General features: G+C 37.5%; 1 protein-coding gene across 2 annotated transcripts in view; it reads right to left on the minus strand.

The window, feature by feature from the left end:
- Nucleotides 1–15703, minus strand: part of HSPA4 (heat shock protein family A (Hsp70) member 4) — a 47513-nt gene that overhangs the window by 19681 nt on the left and 12129 nt on the right. The window contains exons 2-7 of one of the 2 annotated variants that reach the window (XM_078451060.2): nucleotides 14311–14368; nucleotides 12098–12238; nucleotides 10124–10246; nucleotides 6486–6585; nucleotides 5711–5844; nucleotides 3214–3458 (exon numbers count right to left, since the gene is read on the minus strand). In XM_078451060.2, the coding sequence (XP_078307186.1) occupies nucleotides 3214–3458; nucleotides 5711–5844; nucleotides 6486–6585; nucleotides 10124–10246; nucleotides 12098–12238; nucleotides 14311–14368 (801 nt within the window). The remainder of the gene's footprint in view (nucleotides 1–3213; nucleotides 3459–5710; nucleotides 5845–6485; nucleotides 6586–10123; nucleotides 10247–12097; nucleotides 12239–14310; nucleotides 14369–15703) is intronic. The other variant, XM_078451064.2, reaches the window with a different exon arrangement.

The following is a 15703-nucleotide window of genomic DNA, read 5'->3' on the forward strand; positions in this document are numbered from 1 at the left end:
CACATGGGCACTCTCTCTCTCTCAAAATAAATAAACTCGAGCGCCTGGGTGGCTCAGTCGGTTAAGCGGCCAACTTCGGCTCAGGTCATGATCTCACAGTCCGTGAGTTCGAGCCCCGCGTCGGGCTCTGTGCTGACAGCTCAGAGCCTGGAGCCTGTTTCAGATTCTGTGTCTCCCTCTCTCTGACCCTCCCCTGTTCATGCTCTGTCTCTCCCTGTCTCAAAAATAAATAAAATGTTAAAAAAAAAATTTTTAAATAAATAAATAAACTCAAAAATCTTAAAAAAAAAAAAAAAAAACACTTTAAAAGTTCTAGAACAGGGAATTGTAATCCATGAGCCCCTAAAATGAAAAATCCCCTAAGTGGCTGCCCCTGGGGATGAAGGCCTGAGGAAACTTGTCCAAGATGGTCTATTTCATGATAAGGGTACTAGTTACAAAGATGTGTGCACTTGTCAAAACTCAGCAAATGAACATTTAAAAATTGAGTGTGTCATTAAATAAAAAACCAAAAACTATAAAACACTGATTTCTGATTACTATGCATACTTTAGTATTTGGGGATAAGTATACAGATAGATGTGCACTATTTTGAGATGCACCAAAACAAATTGGTGGATAGACAGAAGGATGAATAGATGAATAGGTACATGACAAAACAAGTACTGTTAATGTTATAAATAGAACCCAAGTGGCAGCTTAAGAATGTTCACTATAAAATTCTTTGTTGTGTTGAATACTTGAAAATATCCAACATAAAAACAATGAAAAAAAAAAGTGCAGAGAGAAGTCTAGAAAGATATCAAAAGCAATGGTAGAGGCTTTTTGATTTTTAAAATTTGTTTGGAAAAATAATTCACATAACTATAGAATTCACCCAGAGCACCAGGGTGGCTCGGTCAGTTAAGCATTCATCTCTTGATTTCTGCTCAGATCATGATCTCAGGGTCATACTGAGCCCCACATCAGGCTCCGTGCTGGCATGGAGCCTGCTTAAGACTCTCTCCTCCTCTGCCTTTCTCCCCGCTCATGCAACACTCTCATTCTAAAAAAAATTAAATTCTGAAAGAATAAAATCAAAGCACAAGAACAGAACAAGTATTGAATGATGTAATTCAAGAAAAAAAACCCTCATATTTAAATAGCTATGAAACTATATACCGAAAATGCACACTGCATACCTGGGAAAAACAGATCAAAAACCACCAGCAACAAAACCAAATTATTTGTAAATTATCAATTAAAAGGGGGGGGGGGGGGCATCTAACAAAAAGAACAAGTAACTGAAAAGTACACTGTCATAATCCCACAGCGATGCTATATGCCAAAGGAGAATATTATTCCATTTAAGATAATCAAGGAAAGAACAGAAGCTAAGGTTATGTTCTATCCAACCAAACGGTGGACATGGAAAACTGTCATCAACAGTCAAGAACTTATCAGAGTTCACATGTGCTATTTTTTAGAACCCCATCAGGGAAATATCCTTCCAACAACTCAAATGATGGAGAGACATTAACATAAAGTAGTAGTAACAAGCGTCAGCAACAATGTGGTGAAATTGAAACCCTTGTACACTGCTGGCGAGAATGTAAAATGGTCCAACTGCTGAGGAAAATAGTTTGGCAATTCCTCAAAAAACTAAACATAGAATTACCATATGACTCAGCAATTCCACTCCTACATTTATTCCCAAAAGAACAGAAAACAAGATAGTCAAACAAACATGTATTCATGAACAGTCACAGAAGCACCATTCACGATAACTAAAAGGTAGAAACAACCCAAAGGTCCATTAGGTGATGAAAGGATAAAAAAGTGATGTTATCTATACAAACAAAATACTATTTGCCATAAAAAGCACAGAAGAACAATACATGCTACAACATGAATGATGAACACAGATAACACAGTGTTAAAGTCAGACACAAAAATGGCAAAACACATAGTGCACACTTCTATTTACATGAAACACCCAGAATAGGTAAACCCATAGAGATTAAAAAAAAAAAAGTAGTGTTTGCCACACAAGAGAGGCAAGGGAAGATGGGAAGTAACTGCTTAATGGCTATGAGGTTTTATTTTGGGGCGATGAGAACATTCTGTCACTAGACAGAGGTGGTCACCACACAACAATGTGAATGTACTAAATGGCACAGAGTTGTTCATTTTAAAGCGTTACGTGGACTTTACCCCATCAAAAGTTAATCAGAAGAAATGCTAGATGGCAGAAATGATCTGGTTTCATTAGTTAAAAAAAAAAAAAAAAAAAAAAGACTGCTGGTGAGCACTACAGACTAAATGAAGACAATAAACTAGAGAATATGACAGCTTTGCACTCGATGTCCATAAAATACAACTGTTGAAAACAAAAAGCACACAGGTTAATTAACTGTTTTTAGAAAGTATAAACCACTTACAAATGTCTACTTGGCTCTAATTACCAGAAAACATTCTACTAACAATTTCTGAAAGATACCCTGGTACTCCTTTGCCCCCCAGACCACCCAACACATACACACACAATGCTGCTTAATAAAAATGAAAACCATCACTTTCAAGTAGAGAGGAAAGGTGATTACAAATGTGGTTACTAGGCGCAGTAAATCTAATTCAAATTCGATCTCAATTTTTTGAGGATAATTGAGGCCACACTTTCCCCAAACAAGCCATCAACCATGCCTGACTTCTATCAGTAGAGTTCACGTCCTAAAGAACTTACCACTCATCATCCAAGCAACCCAACTAGACAACGGTAACATTCTGGGTATTTCTGAGGATAGCCATGAAACATCAGTAACACAGAATTCTTGCAGCACTGTATAAAAAGAGCTGCTGCCCACAAGTGACCCTCAACTACTCAAGAACACCAATTTCTGAATCAATGACTAAATCAAATACAGAATTATTCAGCATTAAAGCACCTTGCCCTGATTTTTTGAAAACTGGCAACTCACATATAATACATGCAGCAGCACCTGTCAAGAGCTACCAACTTACTGAAATAATGAGGTAAAAGAGATTAGTCTAAATTATTAGAATAATCAAATCCAAACTTCAGAAAACGCAGGATGCTGAATGGTCTCTACTTTTTACCTACAGAAGTTAGCTTACAACAATCACGGTAATTTCAACAATTAGCTAAATAAATGCTAATATAAGTGGAGAAAAAAATCACAGTTGAGTTTAACATTAAAATAGTGATCTGTTTACCTATTCATAGTCCCAGATACATCAACATCATTCATAAAACATTCGATGCTCAAAGGGAGGTCTGAAGCATTTGCACTCATCAATTTCTTCAGTTTCTCACACTCCTGAGACAGTCGTAATAATGCACGAATTTTGGATTTTATGTCTAGCTTGTATTTCTTCCCAAATTCTTCACAGAAGTGATTTACTAACACCTCATCAAATTTTCTGCCTCCCAGTGTTGTGTCAAATGCAGTGGCCAGAACCTTAGGAAAAAAAGATAATTCAAAAATTAACCAATCAATTGAATTTTTATCATGATATATATTTAACTGGTAAATTAACAAGGGGACACATTAAGTTTGAAACAAAGTAATGTGCACATGTCATTTAATCACGGTTACAAACATTGTGAAAAAAGACACTGTAATCCCCAATTTACAGATGATGCTACAGGCCCAGATGAATCAGATCATCTGCAGGTCACAAAGCTAGTAAGTGGCAGAAGTACAACCCAAAACCCAATCCTCTCAATTCCCTCAATTCCAAAATTCAAGCTCTTTCCACTAGGCCAATCTGACTGCAAACTAAAATTACATATCCAAAGCCAAATGCAGTAACATGTCACTGCAATTCTGGTCTTCTTGCCATCACAGAACTATGATTAATATCAAAGGCCTAGCTCTATGCAGTTTACTATCAAAAAACATGCTAAAGGCTTAATTCACAGCAACTTGTAGAAATTTCAATAGCTTTGGTTATCCATTACCCAAATCTTTAGCAGATTAGAAGCAAACTAAATCTAGTTAGATTCACTAATAGAAGACAGACCAAATAAGAGATGACAGCCTTGAGGAAAAAATAAAATCAATAAAAACAATCTATTCAATGATAAATGTTGTGGGGAAATGTTGTGAAGAAAAAGAAAAACAGGGCACAGAACTGAATATAGTCTAATTACAATTTTGTTTTCTTCTAAAAACTAAAATGAAATACAGCAACCTGTTCAGAGTAGTACAACTGTGAATGTTTTTCTTTTCATGTAAATGTTTTCCAAGTTTGGGATGTTTTCATGATGAGTAAATTTTAATTGTAACTCCAAAACTGACAAATAGCAATAAAGGATAATTAGGGAGGGGGAAAAAGGGCAGGTAATCAATAACTAATACACATCACTATGAACCAAAGCCAAAGCTAAATTATGGCCAGTAGCTTCTGTTCAAAAAGGTGAAAGTATACAATGTATTTTAGAAATAAAGCCATTTATTAGTGAGTAAAAATTTAAGTACTAATAATTATACTTGGTTCATTATTTATATCTGTAAAAATCATGAACCTGTTATTTCCTAACCACCCCAAAGATTTTCCTTTTTATTTAACAAAAAAAAAAAAAAAAAAAGGCCTAAAAACAATATAAATCAGAATGTTAAGTGAAACCAAGTCTAGTTTTCAAAATAACAGGACTGTAACAGAGTCTCAACACGCCCCAAATTTAACATTTATTTTCAGTCAGTCCCTCCCCAACAACCCCCAAATTTGAGGGAGAAATGCAATTTAGGCCTTGACACAAACAACCCTGATACACAACCCTAATAATTAAATAATGCACTCAAAAACTCCTTGGTTCTTAAGCAAATTCTAGATAAAATCACCTGCAGAACTGATTTTATATCCCACTGTGGAAGCAGCATATACCAGCAAATTCAAATGTTGACCAGATACTCTCTGGCCCTCTTTGTCTTTGATACTGCTAGACTTCTCAGTGTACAAAACTCTCTCCAGAGCTCTAAGGTTTCCAGAAATCTGGACTATCTCTCTCAGTCTGGTTTCTTTTTGGCCATCCAAGTTCCAGTCCCTATACTCTTTTCCCAGAACATTCAAAACCTTAAGAGCAAGAAGAGGATACCTTTGTCATCTCTTCAATCCTCAGTGTAAAATACACAAAGGGACTCAATGTTAAAGAATCCTAGTAAGCCTCTAAGGTAAGTATTATTTTCCACACATTGTAGATAAGTAAGGATCAGAAATCTTAAGAGCTTCTTCCTCAAGGTCTACACTCTCTGCTTCATACTACGCCAACTCCTGAAAAATTACAACTTCTACACCATCCCTACATACCTAGTTTCTAGTTTAAATCATTCATACTAGGGGCGCCTGGGTGGCGCAGTCGGTTAAGCGTCCAACTTCAGCCAGGTCACGATCTCGCGGTCCGTGAGTTCGAGCCCCGCGTCAGGCTCTGGGCTGATGGCTCGGAGCCTGGAGCCTGTTTCCGATTCTGTGTCTCCCTCTCTCTCTGCCCCTCCCCCGTTCATGCTCTGTCTCTCTCTGTCCCACAAATAAATAAAAAACGTTGAAAAAAAATTTAAAAAAAAATAAAAAATAAAAAAAAAAAATAAATCATTCATACTAAGCTTCCATTGATGAAACAAAACACTTTAATATATTTTTTCAATTGTCTCCCATAAATTCCTAATTATCACACACTTGAAATCACATTTTCCAAAAATAATATACTTACTTTAAGTTTCCCTCTATTAAATGCACATACAGAAACTTGATAAGAAGAATGCCCCATGTCTACGAAAACTACATTTCTTGGTTTCTCTTCTAGGGCAGGAAGATCTTGCTTATAGATTCCATATGCAAGAGCAACTACATAAGAAAAAAATTCAATGTATCATTTAAGTAGTACATTTAAAATTCAATTAAGTAAAAAAAAAAAAATTTATATAGTAAATAGTATGACTACACATACTATTTTAGAAAGAATCAAATTCTTCATATACTTTGTATAATTTATTCATGAGGAACATGAACTTCAAAGAATAAAATGCTGACATTCCCTTAGACTTCCTTAATGTTTCCAATTTCCAATTCCAATGACTTTGCCAATTTTTCCCAAACCACTTCCCCCAGTTTTCCAAACATATTTTCTGGGATTTCTTCTACCTTTGTGCCATCTCAACATTTCCATGTTATCTCCTTCTGGATGCTGCTTTACACCTCATAATAGAAGTGGAAAAAAGGTCGATTTTGAATCTAGGCACTGCTCTGAACACACAATATCTGCTAGCCTTCCAAACAAACGTGATTAAATATCAAAGTTAGTGCTAGGCAGATAAAGAAAAAGCACCGGTCAGATGAATTCTTCACGCGTGACACAGTAACCAAAAATACTGTGGCACACAGGTAGTAAGTGCTCCAAGCAAAATGAAGAACAAGAAACCCCAGGGTTTTAAGATTGCAGAACCATCCAGATTCAGCAAGTCAGGAATGTTAACAGTCCCTGTTACCTGCAGTAGTTTCATTCATTAATCGTAAGCAATTAAGACCAGCAATTTGTGTTGCATCCATCACTGATCGTCTTTCTGCATCGGTATAGAAACAAGGAACCTACAAAAAAAATGTGCCAGTTTACTATATGAGAGAGTCCTCATTTAAAATACACCTGCCAAAAAAACAGTACAATCGTGGGGTGTCTGGGTGGCTGAGTCAGTTAAGCTTCCAGACTCTTGATTTCAGCTCAGGTCATCATCTCACAGTACCTGAGCTCAAGTCCTGCACTGGGCAGAGCCTACTTGGGATTCTCTCTCTTTCCCTCCTTCTGCCCCTCCTCAGCTCACCTTTGTTCTCTCTCAAAAGAAATAAATAAAAAACAAATAGACAAACAGTAAAATCCAGAAATGCCCTCAAATACGTAGTGATTTTTTCTGTATATGATCAAGGAAGTATTTCAAACCAGTAAAGTTCGAATATTCAGTAAGTACTGTTAGAACAAATGGATAGTCATACAGAAAGAAAAAAATCAAGTTGCATCCTTACTGCACACCTAATAATATATTTCAAAGATTTAACAGTTAAAAAAAAAAAAAGTACTAGAAGGAAAGGGAATTTTTACCATTAGAGTAAGAAATTCTCTAACTAAAACACAAAATATAGTAGGAAAAAAAGAGAAAGAAAATATTATGTTTGAATAGCAATGCAGGAGGACAGATGGTAGCTATACTTGTGGTGAACATAGCATGATGTATAAACTTATCAAATCACTAAGTTTTACAACTGAAACTAATGTAACACAGCATGCCAACTAGAAGTAAAAAAAAAAAAATGTTTTAAAGATTAACCTATTTGACTCATAAAAATTCTAATGACCAAATGGGGAAAAATATTTGCAAGTCATATTATAAAAGGGTAGAGCTCATCTATCATATGAAGAACTACAAATCAATATGTAGACCATAAACTTAAAATGAGCAAAAGATAAGAATGTTTTACAGAAAAGGAAATACAAAAGGGCTCTTAAATTGAAAAATGTTCTCAACTTCACCTAAAGAGTAAAACATTAAAATTACATACATTATTCAACTATTATGGAATTAGCTGATTCACCAATAACTCTTCTGGTGAAGCTGTGGTCAAACAAGCTCTATCACACACTACTGGTAGAAGTTTAAATTAGTAAAATTCTTTAAAGGGCAATGAAACAACAGCTGTTGAAATTACAAATACAGAGAAACTCTCTGTCGTAACAATTTTACCTCTAGGAATTTAGCCCTAGAAACAAACATCACACATGAAAAATATCTATCTGTTCAAATTTACTCACTACAATGTAACTTTTTTTAAAATTCTTTACAATTAAAAAAAAACCTGGATGTGCCTGGGTGGCTCAGTCAATTAGGCATCTGACTCTTGCTCTTGGCTGAGGTCATGATCTCACACTCTGTTGAGTTCAAGCCCCACATCAGGCTCTGTGCTGATACCTCAGAGCCTGGAGTCTGCTTCAGATTCTGTGTCTCCCTTTCTCTCTGTTCCTCTCTGCTCACACTGTCTCTCTCTCAAAAACAAATAAACATCAAAAAAAAAATTTTTTAAGGGGGTGGGGGGGGAGAAAAATGAAAGTAAAAAAAGATATATACAAGGGCACCTGGGTGGCTCAGTCAGTTGGGTCTGACTCTTGATGTCGACTCATGTCAGGATCCCAGGATTGTGGGACTGACCCCCGTTTCGGGTTCCATGCTGAACATGGAGCTTGTTTGGGATTCTCTCTCTCTCTCCCTCTGCCCCTCTCCCCAACTTGTGCTCTCTCAAAATAAACATTTTAAGAAAAAGGATATATACGTATTTACTTGGGTACACAAAAACCTCTGGAAAGATCTGTAACCAAGTAATAAAACTCGTAACATCTGGGAAGAAAAAACTTCCTACTAGGTAAGCAGAGGGTGCAGAAGGGCCAATTTGATTTCTGAACAATGGGGCTACTATTACTTTTCCAAAAATTTAAAGTTTATGTTTTAACAATAATCAATTGATAAATAAAGCAAAATACACCCAGGCTCTATTTATATAGCTATTAGATATAACATGATACCAAGAGCTGGGGCAGTACCTGTGCAGAAGGGTTCACAGAGGGGCCAAAGACTGCTGTCTTTGAAAGGCCTTAGAAAGGCCTGATGAAAAGGTTAGCGCTATCCTGGCACAGAGTAACTTAACTGAGAAACAGGTCACTAAATTCAAAGAAAAATTTCCCTAAATAACAAGAGTGGCTCACTACACCTAAACTGCTTATACAACATTATTTATGCTAAATAGTTACCTTCCTTCTGGGGGTCTAGAACTTTGGTACAGGTTAGGCACAAGGTACTACCTACATAACTGACCTCCAGTTAGAAATCCGCAACTCCTAAGTTCAGGCAGAACTTCCCTAGTGTTGAGTATGTCACATGTTAACAAAACATGTTGCTGGAAGAATCAAGCACATCAAGAACCTTGCAAGTGGACTCTTGGAAGTCTGTACCTGGTTTCCTCCACACAATGCCCATGTACTTTTCCCTCTGTTGATTGTGCTTTGTTATCTTTTCACTGTAATAAATCTATGCTTGAGTATGGCTATGTGGTAAGTTCTACAAATTCTCCTGGCAAGTCACTGAAACTCAGTGTAGTCTAGAGGACCCCTAACACATGACTTAATACATCACCTCTTAACTTGATCTCAAAAGCTGGAAAAGCCACTCAGGCATTCTGCCACTGTACATAAATTTCACTTCTACACTGACCATATTTCAAGACCAAAGTTAGGGCACTAGGTGGGGGAAACAGGGACAAATGTGAAAATACAACAGTTAGTGAAAGGCAGAAAGCATCTAGGAAACACAAACACAGTGCCTGGACTGAATCTGAGCTCTTATGAGAAGAAGCACTTTTATTCTTTGCATCTCCAAAATATGGCACACAACAATAATCTATTTCTTTCTGACGAATGTCAGTTCTACTTTACTAGATAGCTAAGAACCAAGGAATCTACCAGACAACAGACTGCAGGACAAAACAGTCACCCAAGAGAGTCCTTGCTTTGCGGACCAATACACCAACATGAAGACCAAGGAGGCTACAGAGCTAAGATACCAAGATAACAAATGCAGAGTAAGGAGATTCAGTTGCAAAGCCAAGACATCCACCCAAATCCAACAGTTCCTAAGGACTCCACTGTCCTACAAGCACAAAGCTACACAGAGCCAGGCTGCCATCCTAAGAGGGATATGGAAAAGACAAGATCAAAATAGCAAAAATACCGAAATGGAAATGAAGAAAATGACAACATAACTGAGAGTATTCAACTAATTCAACAAATGAGTAGCTATTGTGTGCCAGGCACTGTGCTGTATGCTAAAAGGAATCCAGGAGGAAGTGGGCTTTGAGATAAGCCTTCAAATAAGAATAGAAAAAAAAAAAAAAAGAAGAAGAAGAAGAATAGAGAAGACCTGAATAAAAACTATGTGACAGAAAAGAACATCAAGAAAATGTAGCCTAGTCTGATAAATTCTTAAAATAATCACAACCTAAGGCAAAAAGCAATTTTATTTGCAATACCAAGTTTCTTTTCTGTGCTTCTTCACGCAAGTCCCCAGTAAAACAAAGGGCTCAAACTCACCGAAACAACACAGTCCACAACAGGCTTCTTAAGAACACTTTCTGCTGTCTCCTTCAATTTGGACAAAAGCATGGCAGTCACTTGCTCTGTAGTAAAATTTCGCTCTTCCTCCATATATTTTACCTGCAATAAAACAACAAAAGGATCTAGGCTTATTAAAGTTTCTCATGTCCTAAAAGCCTTAAAATGAGCAATATCTAACACATCATCAATGAAACATTATCTCAAGAGGGAACAAAACACTATTTAGGGAAGCAAAAATAACTAAAGTCACTTTTAGCTTTTTAACATGCTTGTCAAACATGAATACCTGCAGACAAGTACCATTACATAAACAATATGCAGTGACCACCAACAAAACCTAAGACAATTACCTGTGCACACGTAAACTGGTATAAATCACATGACCCACACTGCACCTGTATAAAGGGGTCTGGTGGTGGAAACTCTTGCCACATGGACTAATACGTGTTTTTACTTTGTTTACTGTGGTGACTTTATGGTCATTTCCAAAATTAGGATCCAATCTAACTGGAGGACACAGTTTTTGTCCCATTTGTTCACTGCTATAGCCAACACCCAGGACAGACCTGACCCCCGTAAGTACTTGTGAATTAAAGAATTTAAAGAATTTATTCATTTAATTCAAGATACGCTACACTGCAAAAAATGTGCAACTTGGATAAGATTTGCAAACTTTAAAAGCCGAAAGACTGCCTGGGATAAGCCCCATCCCACAGGCCCATATTTCCCCAAATACAATCCATACCACAAAACAGACCTCTCTTCTTTCCACTGCTCCAAGTGAACCCGCACCCCACCTTCTCCTTACCTCTTCACTCCCCAACCCACTCCTCATATATTCTGGCTCACCATCTAGGAGTACCTCACTTTATTGCATATGAAGATGGGAAAGTACCCCTCCCTCCCCATAAGCCTCTTTCTAAGCTGCCTCTTCTTCCCCATTTGCTTCTTAGTCAATTCCTCCACTCTTGTACTTGGATCCACTTGTCCCCCAGGTCTTTTCCCTAGTCTCCTCCTCCTTTGGCTCTTACAACATTTATTACCAATGTGCCAATACCTATCCCTATTTCTTTCCTAACTATAAGCACCCTCCATTTATTCACCTCCTTTTTTTCCCTTTTTCCCCTCCCCTGTGCTCCAGATTTATCCACTACCAGCCCATTCAAACTGTTCTGAGATTATTGCCACAGATGTCCTAAGATTAGTCTTTGGTTATCAGAATTCTTCACTTCCAAATTCAACCTAATTCTCAGCTACAACAGCACAACTGACTACCTTTTTCTTATCATCCTCATCATCTCTTACATTTGAGCCTATTCCCGTGACCATGATTTCTCCAACTGGGGTGTCTCAAACACCAAATCTCCTCTTGCTAAACTGAGTTGCCTGGAAAGCTCAATCCACCCTTCTGGATTCCTCTCACCACCTCTGAGTAGAGGGAAGAGTGTGCCCATCCTATCCATCCCTGAGCCTCTCACCTCTTTTGTATGATCAGCTCACTTAATACTTCAGAGTCTTCTGGATGTCACAGAGATACCAAAAACTAATCTCCCTTTTCCCTAAAAGAACAATACCTCTTTCCAATCTAAGTCCTATTGTCAAGAGTATGACCATACATTTCATTAGTGACTTTAAAGTGTAAATTTCTTTGCTGGTATTGCAGAAAATCATTCACTAAAATCACACTGGAAAGACTGCTCCATCAGTAAACAAGACAAGCAGCAATGGCAGTGTTAACTTCAAACCACTACCACCCACCAGTCCAACCCATAGTAACAGTGCCACCTATCACTCCCAATCAAATTCCAGGTCATTCAAAAAATGCCAAATGGTCTTTACTAGCAAAAGCTTCTCCTAAACATTTGTTAATGTTTTCACTACAACTTGAACTCAGAATAAAAGATACAAATAAAACACTGTATTCATAAGGCATCACTTTGAGAACCTTACCTTTATCCCCGTTAATCCAGTGGGCAGCTGCACAATATCATAGGCAAGGTTAGATTTTTCTGCCTCCACAAACGGATCAGAGAATGCTCGGCCATGGAATCTTTTAAACCCCTGGACTGTGTTCTTTGCATTGGAGATCACCTAAGAGAAGGAATATCAGAGTCAAAACGTAAAAAGACTAGGAGCAATTAAATTAAAAAAAAAAAAATTCAGGGATACCAGGGTGTCTCCGTCAGTTAAGAGCCTGACTCTTGATTTCAGCTCAGGTCATGATCTCACAGTTCATGGGATCGAGCCCCACATAAGGCTGTGTGCTAACAGTTTGGAGACCGCTTGGGATTCTCTCTCATCTCTCTTTGCCCCTCCTCTGCTCGCACTAATGTGTGCTGTGCTCTCTCTCAAAATACAGTTTGAAAATAAAATTCAGCAGCCTCAGACTCAATTAGCAACATTTTAACTCCACAAAGTTTCCTTCTGAGTTCCATTTTCTTCAGCATTACACCTTTCTGTATGATCTGCTCACATGTGAAGTGAGGAATAAGGGACCTGTACAGACCATAGTGGCAGGGATGGCACTAGAGCCCAGCTTGTCCTACTTCTCCATGAAGACATGTACAAAGGGATCTGTGATTCTTAAACTTCTAATCAACATTTACATAAAATGACCTTTAATTTTTAAAAATTACCATAGTCTGTGATTCAAACTTTTCAGGAGTCAATTTGGCAATATCAATTCAGAAATTCTAGTGAAAGAAACTTAAGATTACAAAAAAAAGATAACATTAAGTACACAAAAATAAATGCAAGACAGTGACCAAGTATTATTCATAATAGGAGAAAACTGGAAACTGCATGGATGGTCAATTAACAGGACAATGGGTTAAAAAAATAAAATGTATCCATATACAGTGGGTAACATTATTTTAGAAAGTTGGAAGTAAGTGTCTATATGGTATGATCTCACTTTTAGAGTGAAGGAATCATTTAAACCCTTAGAAAGCAAAAAAGGTTATACATTAAGATACTAACAGAGATTTCTGGATAACGATACTATGTTTCACTTCCAAATTTCTTTTACTTTTGTAAGAACCGCAGAGCTCCTCTTGTCAGCTATGTTAAAAGGCAGACAGAAGTCCTTTTACCAAACAATACGAGGCCTCCAAAACCAGGCCCTACTTCAGTAGGCTGCCAAGCAGAAACTCAGTATCACAATAACTATGTCATCCTAGAAGTAGACAGGCAGTTGAGTACAAGTTAACTATTCTCAATAATGAAAGCAAGTTTCAAAACAAAAGAACTCACTGGAATTTCAGATGGCAAGACATCCCAAACTAGTTCTCTACTTGCTATCTACTGCTTCCTAACATATATTCAACTTTTGGAAAATCAGATTATAAAACACCCAATGTGACTAAATATGTGACTAAAAATCTATTGGCTAAGCACCATTTCCATTGTCTCAGGCTTTTTTTGTTGTTGTTGTTATTTTATTTATTTTTTTTTTTTTTAGTAACCTCTACACTCAACATGGCACGCAAACTCAAGACCCCAAGATCAAGAGTTGCATGGTCTTCTGACTAAGCCAGCCAGGGGCTTTTAAATCGGAAGCCCTGCCCAGTCCAGAAAAAAGACAGGATGCTCCAGGCTGAACCAGAAAAAAGATCAAATATGCAACTCTTTTACAGTCATTTCAGGCCCTCAAACACAGAACTCCTGGGAGTTCTGACACTCTGGTTACTCAGAAACCAACAAAGAATATCAGGTGTAAAGTAAACTAATAAAGTAAAGTAAACTAATGTCAAGTGTGCTTCTACAAGTATGCTTTCCTTCTTTAAGAACCTTGATTAACAAGATCAAGTCTACAAACAACAATGACTCTAAGCAGGAGTAAGATGAAGACCCAAAAAAACAGACTTTAAGGAACACATAAAATAAATGGGAATAAGTGAGCTTTGCTTAAACAAGATCTGGGCAAAATACCTCCTAGTAGCTTACATTAAACAGATTATACCGTTTATGTCATTTTAAAAAGCTATTTGCTTCTCACTCAAGCACAGGAGACTAAGATCAGACCTGTCTTTCTCAGCTGTCCACTTAGGGACTGCCATACTAGGCACGTAAAGGGCACTCCAATAACTGCTGAATGAAAAGATGGACAAAACAGAGAAGTCAGTCATTTTAGAAAAAAAAAAAAAAAAAACAAAAAACTCTACCTGGCTTTTAGCTGCTGCTCCAATTGAACGATTCTTAGGACCAAAAGAAATGCAAGCCCTAGAAGAAAAAACATTTAAGCATCAAACCTTACTGCAACATTACATCCAGGCAGGATTACATCACCAGAGCAGGCAAGTTTTCTGAGTGTGAGGTTAAAAAGCCACATTTGTAAAAGCACACAATAAATCTGATTTTGCCCTCTCCATTGAGTACAACTATCCATGAGAATGGGCGGCATCTGGAGTCCTGTCATTTAGACTTTGAAGCACAAATCTGATGAGATAACCATCTGTCTCACAATACTACCAAGAGGTGGACCAGCCCATCTCCACTATTCTCTTATTCTTCAAGTCTGGGGCTCAAAATGCCAACACAAAATAATGTACCCCCTTACTAATACATCTTGCCTTTTCAAACAGCTTACAACCTCACCAAGTAGTCTATAAACCTGGAGAACTTCTGTCCTCCTATATATAGTAAAAGTTAACTTTAGTAACAATGATTATACAAACTGTTTACATTTATTACCTCATTAAATTCTCAAGAGTTCCATCTTATCCCTCTTTTATAGGAAAAGAAATTCTCAAGAGTTCCATCTTATCCCTCTTTTATAGGAAAAGAAACTGAGTCCAAAAAGGTGAAGTAAACTTATCCGGGGTCACACAACTTAAAAGCAATGAAGTGAGACTCTAGATCATTTCTCCATACCTTACACCCTACCTTGGACTCTATCTGCCCTAGACCCCTAGTTCTTCCAATTTAGAGTAACTAAGCTCTGGAGTCATATTGCCTTGGTCCAAATCTGACTATATTAAATGATCTATTGAGAATTCTTTTACTTTAATAAACTTACTAGCCCTGTGCAATCTGCCAGGAGGCTGGGCCTTTCTGTGCCTCGGTGGCCCTTTCCACCCTATAGGTTAAGAACCCCTGTGAACCGATCTCCCAGAGCAGTTGAAGGTAGCTGTGCCCTGTAGGAGTATGGCATAGCCTAGGATCTCCTCCGATATGCTCTGAACTCTAAACTCTGCAGGACTAGAATGTGCTGAATGTAGCCTCCTAGAAACAAGCTTAGCTTTTCTGCATATATATAACACTAGCCACTAAAATTTCTTTTTAAATGTCCTCATTACTACATAAATATCTCTATCACAGCCCATATTGCCCTTCAGAAAATGCTAATTATAATCTTATCCACTCCATTCACCCTCTCCACTCCAAAAAGGCCTTCTAGCCTAAGCCTAACAATGGTAAACTCACATCTTTTCTAAATGTCACCAGAGCTGAATTTCTAAGGTGTATCACACCAACACCTCAATCCCAACATAATTATAGGGCAACATTATTTATCTTCCATTGTTTCCTGCAGCCCTTTCTTCAAACCTTCATCTC

This window comes from Panthera onca, chromosome A1 (genome assembly GCF_046562875.1).
Source record: "Panthera onca isolate mPanOnc1 chromosome A1, mPanOnc1 haplotype 2, whole genome shotgun sequence".
Lineage (NCBI taxonomy): Eukaryota > Metazoa > Chordata > Mammalia > Carnivora > Felidae > Panthera > Panthera onca.